This window comes from Elephas maximus, chromosome 2 (genome assembly GCF_024166365.1).
Source record: "Elephas maximus indicus isolate mEleMax1 chromosome 2, mEleMax1 primary haplotype, whole genome shotgun sequence".
Taxonomy (NCBI): domain Eukaryota; kingdom Metazoa; phylum Chordata; class Mammalia; order Proboscidea; family Elephantidae; genus Elephas; species Elephas maximus.
In genome coordinates, this window is record NC_064820.1 from 202,095,993 (window position 1) to 202,111,774 (window position 15,782).

The following is a 15,782-nucleotide window of genomic DNA, read 5'->3' on the forward strand; positions in this document are numbered from 1 at the left end:
AAATGGTCACACAATGGCAATGAAGTCTTGATACATACCATGACATAGATGAACCTCAAAAATATTATGCTGAGTGAAATAAGTCAGTCACAAAAGGACAAATAGTGTATGATTCCACTTGTATGAAACATCTAGAATAGGCAAATGCATAGAGATCAATGTTTATTAGTGGTTCCCAGGGGCAGGTGGGAGGGAGAAATTGGCAGTTATTACTTAAGCCGCACTGAGTGTCCATTTTCAGGATACTGGTGGTAGCTGCATAACGTGGTAAATACAATTAATGTCACTGAACTGTACACTTAAATATTGTTAAAATGGCAAAAGTTTTGTTACAGATATTTTACCACAGTAAAAAAAAAAAAAAAATTATCACGGGTTCTTATAAGAGGGAGGCAGCGGGGTCAGAGAAGGGGATGTGAAACAGAATGAGAGAGAAATTGGTTGATTTGAAGATGTTACGCTGCTGGCCTTGATGATAAAGGAAGGGGCTGTGAGCCAAGGAATACAGGTGGCCTTCAGAAGCTGAAAAAGGCAAGAAATGGATTCTCTTCTAGAGCTTCTGCAAAGAACCAGCCCTGCTGACACCCTGATTTTGGTCCAGTGAGAGCCATTCCAGACTTCAGACCTCCAGAACAGTAAGGGAATTTGTGTTGTCTGAAGACACTAAGTTTATGGTGATTTGTAGCACCAGCGACAGAGAACTAATATACATTATTCTAGGCAAGTACCCGTTTTGCCTAAATTTTATAATTTATTAGCTTTAAAAAAAATGCTTTTTTAAAATCCTGCATTTTTCTCATATTTCATTTCCAAAATTCCTTATTTCAGGTCTCTACTTCCCTTGATCAGTCTTGTCACAGGTTTGTTTATATTATTTGTCTTTTTGGATTTGCTAATCTTTTCTACTGTTCTTTTGTTTTCTATGGAGTCAATTTCTGCCCCTTATTACTTCCTTCTTTCTAATTTCCCAGTTTCACTGTAGTTCTTTTTCTAACTTACTGAATTGGGCACCTGGGTCACTATTTTCGCCTTTTCTTGTTTTATAAGATTTAAGGCTTTAAATTCCCCTTTATGTGCTGCTTCAGCTGCATCCCACAAATTCTGACATGTAGCTGTATTTCAATTGTCATTCAGTTTTAAGTATTTTCTAACTTCCATGTCTTCTCTGACCCCTGAGTCATTTACAACTGTTTTGTTTTTTTGATTAGTTTGTCTGGGCTTAGAACTCAATAGTACCACTATTATTGTATTATAACGCCTACTGCCCAACTTGCTCTCCAGAAGAGTAGAGGCTTACCTCTGCCCTCTCTGCCTGTTTTCATGGAGCTTCTGGCAACACAGGGCTGTCTCTGGCCCCCAAATACGTACAGAAGAGCAGAGACTCTTGGCGCATCTCATCCGGTCTACAAAGTTCTGGTATAATGAATCCACAAGAGTTTGCCCAAAGCAGCTTTGCACCATGAAACTCTGACCCTCCCAGAAATCTAATCTAAGGCAATAATCTAGCAGAAAGTAAAACCGCACATATAGACTCAGATAAATGTTCATTCCAGTGCTGATTATCCTCAAAAGAGGAAACAACCTACGTATCGTAGTATGTTTTTACGCAGTGAAATAACTGTCATAGAAACTTGGGTGATAGAATTTTGCAAAACCAATGACTTCTTCATTGCAAATACCTTTTTTCAACAACATAAACGGTGACCATACACATGGACCTTGCCAGACGGAACACACAGGAATCGAATCAATACATTTGTGGAAAGAGATGGAGTAGCTTGATATCATCAATCAGAACAAGGCCAGGAGCCTACTGTGGAAAGACCATCAATTGTTCATATGCAAGTTCAAGTTGAAGCCAAAGAAAATTAGAGCAAGTCCACAAGAGACAAAATACGACCTTGAGTGTATTCCACCTGAATTTGGAGACCATCTCAAGAATACATTTGACGCATTGAACACTGATGACTGAAAACCAGATGAATTGTGGAATGACATCAAAGACATCACACATGAAAAAAGCAAAAGGTCATTAAAAAGACAGCAAAGAAAGAAAACCAAAATGGATGTCAGAAGAGACTCTGAAACTTGCTCTCGAACACAGGGTAGCTAAAGCGAATGGAAGAAATGATAAAGTAAAAGAGGTGAACAGAAGATTTCAAAAAGGGCAGCTTGAGAAGAGAAAGTACTATACTGAAATGTGTAAAGACCTGGAAGTTAGAAAACCAAAAGGGAAGAACACACTTGACATTTCTCAAGCTGAAAGAACTGACGGAAAATTCAAGCCCTGAGTTGCAATGCTGAAGGATTCTATGGGCAAAATATCAAACGGCACTAGAAGCATCAAAAGAAGATGGAAGTAAAACAGTTACTGAAACAAAAAGAAATGGTCGACGTTCCACCATTTCAGGAGTAGCGTATGATCAAGAATCGATGGTACCGAAGGAAGAAGTCCAAGCTGGACTGAAGGGAGTGGCAAAAAACGAGGCTCTAGGAAATGACGGAATACCAATTGAGATGTTTCAACAAACAGATGCAGCACTGGAGGTGCTCAGTCATCTACATCAAGACATGTGGAAGACAGCTTCCTGAGCAGACAACTGGAAGAGATCCATATTTGTGCCCATTCCAAAGAAAGGTGATCCAACAGAATGTGGAAATTATCAAACAATATCATTAAATCATACAAAAGTAAAATTTTTCTGAAGATCTTCAAAAGTGGTTGCAGCAGTACAGGGAACTGCCAGAAATTCACGCCGGATTCAGAGGAGGATGTGGAATGATGGATATCACTGCTGATGTCAGATGGATCCTGGCTGAAAGGCATTTGACTGTGTGGATCATAACAAACTATGGACAACATTGTGAAGAATGGAAATTTCAGAACACTTAACTGTGCTCAAGAGGAACCTGTACATAGACCAAGAGGCAGTCATTCGAACAGAACAAGGTGAAACTGCATGGTTTAAAATCAGGAAAGGTGTGCGCAGGTTGTATCCTTTCACCATACCTATTCAATCTGTATGCTGAGCAAATAATCTGAGAAGCTGGACTATATGAAGAAGAACTATATGAAGGAACAGGGTGAGAGTAAGACTCATTAACAACATGCAATATGCAGATGACACAACCTTGCCTACTGGAAGTTAAGAGGACTTGAAGTACTCACTGATGAAGACGAAAGACTACAGCCTTAAGTATAGATTACACCTCAACATAAAGAAAACAAAAGTCCCCGTAACGGGACCAATATACAATATCATGATAAATGGAGAAAAGACTGAAGTTGTCAAGGATTTCGTTTTACTTGGATCCACAATCAATGCCCATGGAAGCAGCTGTCAAGAAACCAAAGGATGCATTGGGTAAATCTACTGCAAAAGACCTCTTTAATAAAGTGTTAAGCAAAGATGTCACTTTGAGGACTAAGGACTAAGATGTGCCTGACCTAAGCCGTGGTATTTTCAATCACCTCATGTGCATACAAAAGCTGGACAATGAACAAGGAAGACCGAAGAGTTGACACATTTGAATTGTGGTGCTGGTGAAGAATATTGAATATACCATGGTCTGCCAGAAGAACAAACAAATCTGTCTTGGAAGAAGTACAGCCAGAATGTTCCTTAGAAGGATGGCAAGAATTTGTCTCATGTCTCTGGATATTATCAGGAGGGACCAGTCCCTGGAGGACATCATGCTTGTTGATAAAGTAGAGGGTCAGTGAAAAGAGAAAGACCATCAACGAGATGGACTCACACAGTGGCTGTAACAATGGGCTCAAGCATAACAACAAATGTGAGGATGGCGCGATACAGGGTAGTGTTTCCTTCTGCTGTATGTGAGGTCACTATGAGTCAGAACCGACTTGACGGCACCTAACAAAAACATAACTGTCATAATCATTATTTTGATGGCTGCAAAATATTCAGCTAAGCATACCATATGGGACTTAGCCAGTGCCTTGGATATGAAGTGCTTAGCACAGTAAGCATACAGAATCAAAAAACCCAAACCAGTTGCTGTCGAGTCAATTTCAACTCCTGGCGACCCCAAGTGTGTCAGAGTAGAACTGTGTTCCATACGGCTTTCATTGGCTGATTTTTTTGAAGGAGATCACCAGGCCTTTCTTCCAAGGTGCATCTGGGTGGACTTGAACCTCCAATGAGCTGTTTACACTACCCAGGGACTCCAAGTATACAGAAAGTACTCAAGAAATATTAGCAAAGTATTAGTACTCTCATTTTTCAGAGACGAGAACAGCCACTTTCCTCTCTTATCATGTAACAGGAGACACTGTTTCATCTTCTTGCTAATATAGTGCTACAAGAGAACACCCTGATACACACATGCCATTTTGCACACATGAATCTACTGTGGGGTAAATTCCAAGGAACTGAATTGCTGGGCCAAAGGTCACGCGCATTTAAAATTGCTAGTTTTATAATACAAATACACCCCAAAATATCCTATCCTTTCCAGCTTCTTGCTCTATTAGTCAAAGAATAGGTAAACAGAGTTGCGTATCTGGATATTTGGTCTAAGACACTCTGCAAAGAATAAAAACTTCAAGCTAAGCTTTAGCCAGAACACAGTGGCTGGTTGGGATAAGAAAGGACCTTCATGGGCAGAGTTCAACTGTCCCCTTTACTTCTAAGGGGCTCTCCCAGCCTCTACTGAGCACCTCCAGTGAATGGGAACTCAACCTCAGTTTCCACCTCTGCAAAATGGAGGTGAAATGTACACAATGGCTATTTCAAACATTAAATAAGATGACCTACGTGAACACTGCCAGAGAAGGGGAACGATCACTGTGCACTGAATGGAAATCTTACGTGTATCTTGCCCTTGATAAAGGTGGTGATATCTTCTTCATTGTCAAAGATGGAGAGTGTCTGGAGCAAGTTATTTTCCAGCCATTCCCAGTGTTTCGTGATCTCTTTGCGAGAAGAACCTAGGGGAGGTTTGGTGAAGTAAAGAAAAGGAAAATCATACAATCATCAGGCTTTAAACATAAATTAAAAGAAGAGAGATTAAATGGGTGACCTCATTTGCTATAGTCAAATGCCTAGAATCTTCAAGGTACTTACTCTTTTTCTTCTTAAATGTTACATAGATCACAAAAGTAATAAATGGTCTTGGTAAAAAACCAAAAAATAAAATTCAGGCTGAACTGCAGAGATTCACCAACCAGGAAAGTGAAGCTTCCATTACTCCCCAGCCCCAGGAGTGAACGCTGTCATTAGATTCCTACGTGTCATCCCAGAAATAGTTTAAGCACCTGCAAGCTGCTTACTTACATAGATTTTTCTTTGAGCTGAAAGACTATCTGTGCTTACTCAGACACAATCAAACTTGGTTTATATGATTCTGGCCCTCTCCTGAGGACTCAGGTGTCCAGGATACCAACTGGAACTTCCTGCAGGACTCCAGGCCCCTGGTGCTGGCTTCCTGCTGGGTGGGCAGGTGGCTATCGTCCATCTTTCTAAAGCCAGGTGTGCCAGCTCAGGCCTTCACCTGCAATGCTCCTCCTCCCCATCCTGGCTTGCATTCCCGCCCGCTCCTGCCTCCTCCAGGAAATCCCTCCCTGACCCCTTCAGCCTTTCCTGGCTGGTCCTCTCTCCTTGTGTCTGCGCCACGTAGCTGGGGTCCCTGTGGACATGAGAAGTCTCTACCAGACTCTACAAGGCCGCTGTCTTCTCTCTTCCCATCCAGGAATTGAGAAAGGAGCCTGAGGCGGGAAGCAAAGTGACCAGGGATGTTTTCTACCTGGCCCAGCTTCCTCCTACCCTCCAGCGCCCCATGCCATTTTGCATGTGTCTGGCATGGGCTCTGCAGACAAGCACTGTTTTCTGAATGAAAGAACATGAGAATCAGAAAAAGAACGGTATCCTGCACCCATCTCCAGCTGTACTGGGGAGGGACGGTCCACGGGCTGGGAGTGACCAGAAAGCCAAGTCGTTCACATGATGCCCAGTAAGGCCACACACTGGGCTCGGAGGGAGCCTTTGCAGAGGAACAAGGTCAACACGACTGCTGAAGGCAGGCATGTGAACTGGGGACCTGACTCCTTACCACCCCACCCTCTCTGTCTGGCAGCATTTCCGCCGCGCTGATGACTTAGCCCAGACTGCAGCCCTGACCACCCGCGCCGACACCCTGACTGCCAGCCCTGAGCACCACCCTGATGTCCTGACCATCCACTTCGATGCCTGCCAGGCCAGGCCGGGTCGGACCTGCCATCTCCATCAGCCCCTGGCATCTATTCTGTACAGCCCCATGGTCCTTGTTAGGGTTCATTTGTTTTTTCTTTACCTTGGCTCAAGCAGCTCACCACCCTAACAAAAAATTCCACAGGAAGATCCTCTCCCAACTGGCCAAGGGGAGGGTGCCCACGTGAAAACTATTAAATCCTGACTCGCATACAATTTACAGTGAGTCACAATTGCCAATCAAAATTAGCACTGAAAATCTCTTAAATCATCCATCAATAGCCTTTTTTTTTTTTTTCATTTTCCTTTGCATTTCTTTCATGGCTGCCTCCCCCTGGTGCCTGGTGGTCAAGGTCTGGCTGGTAGTTGGGGAGAGATTTCTCTCTCTCTGCCAAAACCCATGTTTGAATTCGGAAGTTAAATTTTCACACGCTGCAACTCTGTCTCATTTTCTTGTACACACATACGTTCTTGGCAAGCTACAAACAAGAAATTTTGCCCACACTGCTGTGTGGGTCTGTCTGCACTTTAATTATAAATATTTATACACGTGCATTTAAAATAATTAGTAGTTAAAAGTAACTCAATCTTCATTTACTACTAAGGAAACACTTAAACTATGGCATTGCTATGCTAGGTGCTGGGAAGTCATAATAAAAATATAATAACTAATTATTAAGCGCTACATTTTGTGTTCCTAACATTTCATGATTATCTTAACCCTTAGAACATCTCAAAGACAGGTACCATTATTTTCATTTTACGGGATGAAGCCGAGGCACAGAGAGGTTAAGTAACTTGCCCAAGGTTACACAGGTAGGAAGTGACCAACCCCAGGCTATCTGGCTGCAGAGCCTACCCCTGCCCTCAGGGAACTCCTGGTCTAATGTGAGACGCAAGGAGTGAAAGTGCTGGCAGAGACATATAAACTCTAGAGGAGTAGGAAGGCAGGGTGTGGGTCTGGGGATCTGGGAAGGTTTTACACAAGGTGACATTGGGCGGCGTCTCAACAGAGCAGAAGGAACAGGTCAGGAGGATGAGGATGGCCTTCATGCCTCAGGACTCTGCATGCTCACCAGTCAGGGCAGTGTGGCTGGGAAATTCATGCCCCTCAGGTGGTCTGGTCTGCCTGAGACCAGGGTATGAGCTGGGGAGACAGGTCAGAAACATAGGCAGTGCCAGGCCCCTGGAAATCCTTAAATGCCAAGCTTAGGAGTGCAGGATTCATTGGGCAGGGGCCAGCAGGCATGTCTGGGTTTTGAAGAGCGGCTCCTGGGGCCCAGCTATTGGAGAGGGAGGCACAGGTAGATGTGTTGCAGGGGAGGGGAAGACCTGAACCAGGGCTGGGGCTGTGAGTCCAGTAGGAGTGGAAGGAGGTCAGCATGTGAGCCAGGAGGCTAAAGACTTGGGCTTCTTGGTGTGGCTGGGCCTCTAGCCTGGGGCCAGGTCTGCTGCTGCTCAGAGGGATGCCCACTCTTCTTTCTCCTACAGAGGGAATGCCTTGCTGCCACTGCCCCCTCCCCATCTGCTCCTCATGTAGACAGAGGTGACCATCCCCAGGGCCAGTTTCAGAGTGAGGCACCTCCTTGTGGTCCAGGCACACACCGACTTCCCCGTCCCCAATCGGGGGGACAGCCCCCCTCTGGGCTACCCCCACAGGTCTGCTTGCTATCCCAGGCATGCCACGCAGGCTCTGAAAGTAGCAGATCTGGGGCCTACCAGGCTTGGCTTTGTGCAAACTCACCTCTCTAAGCCTTCAATTACCCATTACACAAAGGGGAAAGGACACCTGGGCTCAGGGTGCCCAATAGGATGGCAGATACCGTGCACTTGCTCGGCCAGGCCTGAATGAATACACCCCAGTCAGCTGAGGCTGTTCCCAGGTTGCTGCTACCCTGTGCTTTACTCAAGTCCCTTGAGCTGGAGTCCAGCTACAAGCTCTACCAATGTTTGAGTCTCATCACCTCTTCACAGGCCCCAAAGGCAAATCATTCGCCCAGAGGCCAGTGACACTGAGGCTTCTGGAATAGCACAGGGGTTACTGGGCCTGGACTTGAGCTCTGTCTGACCTTGGGCAGTTCCATAATCCCTCTGTGCCACGGTTTCCTCAGTTTCCGAAATGGGTAAATTCTACTTTCAGGAGTTGCTGGGAGGTTCACCTAAGTGCCTAGCACACAGGGAGTGCTGTCTGCGTGGTGGCTATTACTGCTATTTTATTAGAGCCCCCTTGACTTACCAAAAGGGGACTTCCTCCCCAACTCTCCGGAAGGGTGGGTGTACTCCCTCTTAGTGGGACACCTATCTACCTTGAGGAAGGGTGGGCACTACAGAAATCCCAGCTGAGCATGCAGGGAGGCACGCAGGTTTCCAGAACTTTCCTGCATCTGCCCTGTACCTGTGAATACCAGGGCTGCCTTCCTAGGCTGAAAATGATGGCTCTTTCCGCATCCCTCCTGTGGGTGTGAGCTGTGCTGTCTCAATGGACATGTGCTGTGGCAGCACAGGTTCTCAGTAAGTGACCCCAGCTCAGGGATCCCTACCTCCCAGATGCCCGCCTCTTCTGGGAGTCCCTGCCTACTCATGACCCCAGCACCTACCGCAAGCCACAGTCCAGTAGACTTGCGAGTCCTGGGTCTGGTGCAGAATGCGGTAAGGGGCCACGCGGGCGCTGGAGTCCAACACCACATCCAGGGTGCCGACGAGAAGACCTGGAAGTAGGCAGAGAGGGGGTCAGGAAAGGTCAGTGGGCACCCAGCTGAAAGAGGCCCCTGGTGTGGGACACTGCCCTATATGTCCTAACCCAGGAGAGAAAGACAGACATCCTGAATCACCCCTTCAGTCAAATGACTTCTTTTTCCTCAGACGCCTTCAGCCTGGGTCTAGTCACTACCAAAAAAGCTCTCCCTACTTCTTCCTGGAAGTTTCTGCTTCTGCTCCTCACTCAGAAACACCTGCAGGCAAGGGGAGATCCAGGTTTTACAAACCCACAGCTTTAACAATTTTGGAAGGCACTCTTTAAGAAAAGTACAAAATTAAGTTTGAAAATGAGTATTTCTTTACAATGAGAAAGTACAACAAATTCAAAATTAAAAACAAGCAAGCAAGACCACAAACATTCCCAAATCCAGAAAAATAACATGGTATTTTTTACTAACTGCCAGACACACAGCTCTTAAAATACGTTTTGCCCCTGAATTTTTGGCTGTGTACTCTCATTGCTTCTTCATAAGACAATGATTTTTTTATAACATCGTTTTCCACATAGAGAACAGAATGATGAGGTAGTCTTGCTTCTGCCACAGGACCACAATTTTCTCTCACTGAAAGTTTGGGGAAGTTTCTTTCAGCCTCAAAGGTCATGACCGAGAAGAACATGTACATTTTGAGAACTGTGAAATTTGGGAAAATATTGAGCCAGTTTTTTTTTTTTTTTTTTATCTCTGAGCTGAAGCGTTTTAGGGCATTATAAATTTTCCTCCTCCTCACACAGACCCTTCGGACTGATGCCACGTTAACCAGTTTGTGGTAGCAAGTGCTAACTTCTTCAGTGTCACTATTTGCTGACGGATCAGTGGGAATACATATCTCCTACCATTGTGTTTGTCTGATTCAATTCTCTTCACTGAATTATCAAGCAATCTCAAAACCTGTTCATTGTTCCTACTTGAAATTTTTCTTTTAATAAAGTGCTGTTTTTGCTATGATCTGAAAATATCTTTTTTTCACTTTCCTGTTGATGTCAGAATACTTCCTATTGATTTTATTAGTTGACTTCAACACTTTTTTCATATTCTGTTAATTTTTAATTTGATTTTTTTCTCTAGTCTTTAATAAATAAAATTAACAACTACAAGAGAAAGTACTCTTCACATATATCCAAATCAGGAGTCTGTAATTTCTTTAGTTTTACTGAAATGTTCTAAAATGTCTCTCTACATTGTTTATATTTTTTTACATTGCAGTTAAAATGGCATACAAAAAACAAAACCAAACCCAGTACCGTCGAGTTGATTCCGACTCATAGCGACCCTGTAGGACAGAGCAGAACTGCCCCAAAGAGCTTCCAAGGAGCACCGGGAGGATTCGAACTGCTGACCCTTGGTTAGCAGCCGTAGCACTTAACCACTACGCCACCAGGGTTTCCAAAATGGCATAGTCGAGCTTTAAAAGTGTTTGGAATAAATTTTTTCACTGTGTTGGAGTTATTCTTCTAGTCTTGGAAATTTTATTGGGAAGCTGTTGGCATATCTATGTTGCAAAATTTGAAAAGCTTTTCAATGGGCAGACCATCTTGTTATACTTAGACCCTTTAATGAAAAATCCAAGTTGACATCTGTCTTAACAAGGCAAACTTGAATAAAACCACAGAATTAACTGTTCCATTCCCAGGAGAGTCTTCAGGAGGCCAAGAGACCTATGAAAGCATAAGGAAGGTCAAGCAGAGGGAGGCATGGTGAGATGGGGTGGGGGAAGGCAGGGGGCTCAAGGAATCGTTCCCTGAAGGAGGGACCCTGAAGGCTCAGTCTCGGGGACAGAAAGAGATGAGTGAGGCACAAAGGAGAAGAACAAGGAAGGCTTCTCTGCATCAAGAAGGGTGCATTTCGAAGCCTGGCCACACCTGTGCCAGCACCCACCCATCCACTGAGATGACCTATGAAAATGTGCCTAGCCCAGGACAAGGGCTCAACACACACTGGCCAATGATGCATTGGACCTTGGCATAACAAAAGGCACCATGCACCTGGCACCTCCACTTTCCAAAGCAGGCTTGAAGCAGCTTCCAATGCTGACCACTGGTCTCTCCAAAGGGGCCGTCTAACCACCATAGAACAGCTTGGTTCAGGAGGAAGGTCCAGCCCTAGCTCCATGATTGGTAGAGGCCCAGTTAAGTGCAGAGCCCAGAGCACTGAAGGGAAGGAACACTGAGTTTCCTGGGGATAGTATAGCCTCTTCCACATTAAGAGGTGTGGCAAGTGGCTCACAGTAGGACAGCTCTGTCTGTATCTGGCAGGGCTACATTAGGTGCTCACATTTAAAATCAGGGCATATCACAGGAGATTCTTTTGATAAATTGGATGACCTGGCAACACTGGCCCCACATTCTTGTACAGGAACAATCAGCAACCCCGAGGAATGGCTGACCCCGCCCCCGGACAGGCCATGTGTACCCCAGCTGGCCACAGTCCCCATCAGCCACTTGATGCATTTATGTGGCTGCCCAACCTCTGTCTTACAGGCAAGGGTGTCACAACATCTCAGATCTTAAATGACCCAATGTGAGGCTTCCAACTTCTCCCAGCTGACTGAGCTCATCCTTTTAAAACGCAGTGTATGGGACTTTACAGAACACTTCCACAGCGACTGACAGGGCGCGGTTAGGAGACCCTGCTTGTGCTACACAGTGCCATGGCCGTTTTACTCTCTGGGCACCGGTGTCTCTCTGAGGGCAGGTCTGTGCCTGACTCATCTCTGCACTGCCTGGAGCAGAGGCGCACGACGCAGACCCCCGAAAGAGGGGCCTCGGACAACATCGTTCCTTGGATCCAACAGCCCCCATGCCGCACACCTCCAAGCCCAGTCTCATCCTGTGTAAATGGAGCCCCACGACGTGCAAAGGGCACCTTGGCCCGCACACCGCATCCTGGCGACTGTCAAGGCCGAAACTCTGAAGGCACCAAGGAGCAGGTAAAGTAGTGAGGAGAAGGTGGAAGATGGGGGCAAATCAGGGACCTCTGGTCTTGCTTACAGGGCGATTCCTTGGTGAGGTGGGAAGGAAGAAGGGGGCAAAAGAAAACGTATGCTCTTGTCACTTCATTCATTGTGGCAAGTGGTGAAACTGAGGAGTGGAGAAAAAGGACAGGGAGATCTCGCTGACTTTCAGCGATGAAATCCCACTGGAGGACGCCGTGCACCTCACGCCCGCCTCGGCCAGGCACGAAAAGCTCAAGGGGGCAGAGTCTGGGCAGAGGCCACTGCCAGCCCCTCCCCCGGGCCGCATCGGGGTCGGAGGGGCAGCCCAGCCCCCGGGGCAGCCTGCGGTGCGCCCTCGCCTTCCTCGCGCACCCAGCCCGCCCGCCCACTCGCCCGCCGTGCTGACGTGCTCGCCCGCGGTCCAGCCCAGCCCGTCCCGGCGGTCCTGTCCCGGCCCGGCCCTCGCCCCAGGCCCGGCTGCCGCGCGGCCGCTCACCCGTGAGGCCACCGCCCTTGCCGTGGCCGCGGCGTCGCTGCAGCACGAAGAAGGGGTTGGCGCGCTCCGTCACCCACAGCGCGTTGGCCCCCAGCACCTCCTCCGGGCCCAGCCACATCGCGGGCCGCTCGCACCGAGACGAGGCCCGCCAGACGGAAACGCCCGCTGCCGTCGCCGCGCAGCGCCGCGCTGAGCCGGGCGGGGCGGGGCCGGCAGGGTGAGCGTAGCGCGGGGCGGTGCCCCCTGGCTGGCCCGACCCACACCGGACGCCTGTCGGGCCCCGTCCAATCCCGGAGCCTCAGGACTCGCTGGCGAGGCCCGCCGCCCGGGGCCGATAGTGTCCGCCTCCCCTCTCTTCCGAGGGCCCAGCGCTCAGGCCTCGCCTCCACTGAGTGGTCTAGTCCCAATGCCGTGGGCCTCTCCGCCCAGAATGGCTAGAGAGACCGGAGGAACTGGTTGTGCGGAAAGCAGGGCCTCTGGCGTTACGTGAAAACACTTCCAGGGTTTGGGAAAAAATGTAAAGCAATAGCTTTTGGAGATACTTTTTTTCTGATTGTGGAGTACAACACAGTAGCCTGTTAACATTGCAAAGGGCAGCTTGGAAAAGGGTTAGATGATTTGATGGTTCTTAGAATTCTGACAGGCTTAGACTTGAAACCTTGAGGAGCAGAGACAGGTTTTTGGGAAGCCCTGGGGTTGGCAGTTTCCTCAGAAATAAGTGTATTTGAGTGTAGTCCCCTCACATGACAGATGGAGACACAGAGGCTGGGCGGCTTCGGGGTGGGGACAGGGCCAGCCCTGGGACAGTGGAGGGTTCTGTTCTGGTTGAGGGTTCGGATTCCAGTGCTGCCTTGTCGGGAGCCTGAACACCTTACAGTCCAGAGACTGACACTTTTGAAGGACAGGGTGTGCTGTTAACTATTCCGACTAGGAAAACAAACACTAACCTGGGCTGTCCCAGGCCAGTTGGGATGCGGTGTCGTGGCGTGTGCACCCACCAGGATCTGGCAGGAGGGCACAGGGAAGGGGGGCACATTAGAATCATTCTAGGCAGGCTTAAAGAGGTTTTGAGTTGGGTTTCCGTCATTTGCATTCAAGAATCCTAACAGAGATGTAGGTATAAAACGGTGGCTACGTGGATGACAACTGGAGTGACCACCAAACCAAAAAAACAAATCATTGCCGTCCAGTCGATTCCAACTCATAGTGACCCTGTATGACAGTGTAGAACTATCCCACAGGGTTTCCCAGGATGTAAATGTTTACGGAGGCAGACCGCCACATCTTTCTCTCACAGAATGGCTTCTTGAACCGCCAACCTTTCAGTAAGCAGCCAAATGCTTTAACCGCTGCACCACCAGGGCTCCTTAAAGTGACCACAGTCCTCTGAAATGTTGCCTGAGACTGAATCAACTTTCAAGACGCAGAGGCCGATTTTCTTTAAGACCTTGGAAGCTTAAACGGATAATGTCATTGTGCTCTCAGAGAAATCTACCCTCAAGAATGTGTAAGTTCTTGCTAACACTCTGAAAGGAAGTAAAAGGTTATCTCGTTCCTTCATTCCAGTGGTCCTCAAACTTTAGTGCGTATCAGAAATACACGGAGAGCTTGTTGAAACACAGACTGCTGCACAGTATTTGCATTTGTAACAAGTTCCCAGATAACAGTGATGCTGCTAGCCTGGAGATCACCCTTTGAGAACGATTCTTTATATGAATAAAAAGAACAAACATTTATTGAGCACCTAGGATGTGCTAAGCTGTCCAGGCATGGATCAGTAATGTGAAATTTGCCTCAAAAAATGGAGGACGCCGAGAGAGACCAAAGAAAGAGGCAGGCAACTCCAGGGTGGCAGGAAAAGGGTTTATTAGGGAGACTTACATATGAGGTGAGTCTGGGCTGGCCACAGGACCAAAGCAGATCTCTGTGCCCCCTGCAGTGGGAGGGCAGAGGTTTTATAATGGGGGTGGAAAACAGTGGCTACAAGCCAGGGGCTTACATAAAAATGGCTCAGTAAATGGTAGTGAACTAGGAGACCACATGAGGGCGCTCATGTTTGGCCTTGCAGAGTCCATTTCCCCTTCAGTCCATTCCTCCAGACCAGCTTCTACAATCTGGCAGGTTCCTCCACTCATGCCAGGGCACAAGAGACCCAGTTCCCTCCCTGCCAGAAACATACAGAAGTCGGGGTGGCCAGATGCTGTATGGTGCCCCCGCATGTGCAAGAGACAGAGAAAGATATTGTGTGCCCAAAACAAGGGGAAGGCTGCTCTGGTAAGGGAAGGAACTGGGAGAGAGAAGGTGACCCAATTTCTAGCCTCCTTATCAGAGAATGCTCTGGCCCAAGGCCTTTAATTAGGCAGTCTGGATGGGAGGCTTAGACAGACCATTCCTCAACATAAGTATTATTCCTTTTTTTATTTTTTTGAGATGCAATTTACATACCATGAAATCCACCATTTAAAAGCAATTGAGTGGTTTTCAGTATATTTGTCAGGTTGTACAAAGAATGGGCTCAAACACAGCAATGATCATGAAGATGGTGCAGGACCAGGCAGGATTTTGTTCTGTTCTACATACGGTTGCTATGGGTTGGAAGTGACTCGACAGCACCTAACAATAATTGTTGTTGTTACTTGCTGTGGAGTAGCCCTGACTCATAGTGACCTTATTTATAATGGAAAGAAACACTACCCAGATCTGTGCCATCTTCATGAACACTGGTGTGTTTGAGCGAATTGTTGTGGTTATTGGGTTGATCTATTCCCATTGAGAGTTTCTCTCATTTTCGCTGATCTCTACCTTACCAACCATGACGTGCCCTTTTCCAGTGACTAGTCTTTCCTTTTTAATTGCTGCATGATATTCCATTGTGTCGATATACCATTTTATTTATCCATTCATCATTTGATAGACATTTCAGTTGTTTACACTTTTTGGCTATTATGAACAAAGCTGCTCTGAATATTTGTGTCCAAGTTTTTGAATGAACGTTGTTTTCTATTCTCTTGGGTATATACTTAGAAGTGGAGTTGCTGGGTCATAGGATAATTCTATGTTGAACTTTTTTGAAGAAGTGCCAAACTGTTCTCCAAAGTAGCTGCACCATTTCACATTTCCACCAGCGATGTATGAGGGTGGCAGTTTCTCCATATCCCAGTCAACTCTTGTTATTATCTGTCCTTTTAATTACAGTCATCCTAATGGGTGTGAAGTGATATCTCACTGTGGTTTTGATTTCCATTTCCCTAATGAATGATTTTGATGAGCATCTTTTCATGTGCTTGTTGGTCATTTGTATATCTTCTTTGGAGAAATGTCTATTCAAATCCTTTCCCTATTTTTAAATTGGGCTATTTTTCTTTTTGCTTTTAAGAGTTCTTTAT

At 46.7% G+C, this 15,782-nt stretch overlaps 1 protein-coding gene across 4 annotated transcripts in view; it reads right to left on the bottom strand.

The window, feature by feature from the left end:
- Window positions 1–12,598, bottom strand: part of TBC1D9B (TBC1 domain family member 9B) — a 42,758-nt gene extending 30,160 nt beyond the window's left edge. For 3 of the 4 annotated variants that reach the window (XM_049874554.1, XM_049874553.1, XM_049874552.1), the window contains exons 1-3: window positions 12,397–12,597; window positions 8,807–8,917; window positions 4,833–4,951 (exon numbers count right to left, since the gene is read on the bottom strand). In XM_049874554.1, coding sequence (XP_049730511.1) covers window positions 4,833–4,951; window positions 8,807–8,917; window positions 12,397–12,514 — 348 coding nt within the window. In that variant the 5' untranslated portion in view covers window positions 12,515–12,597. Of the gene's footprint in view, window positions 1–4,832; window positions 4,952–8,806; window positions 8,918–12,396 lie in introns of all 4 variants that reach the window. The other variant, XM_049874550.1, reaches the window with a different exon arrangement.
- Window positions 12,599–15,782: the final 3,184 nt, after the last annotated feature.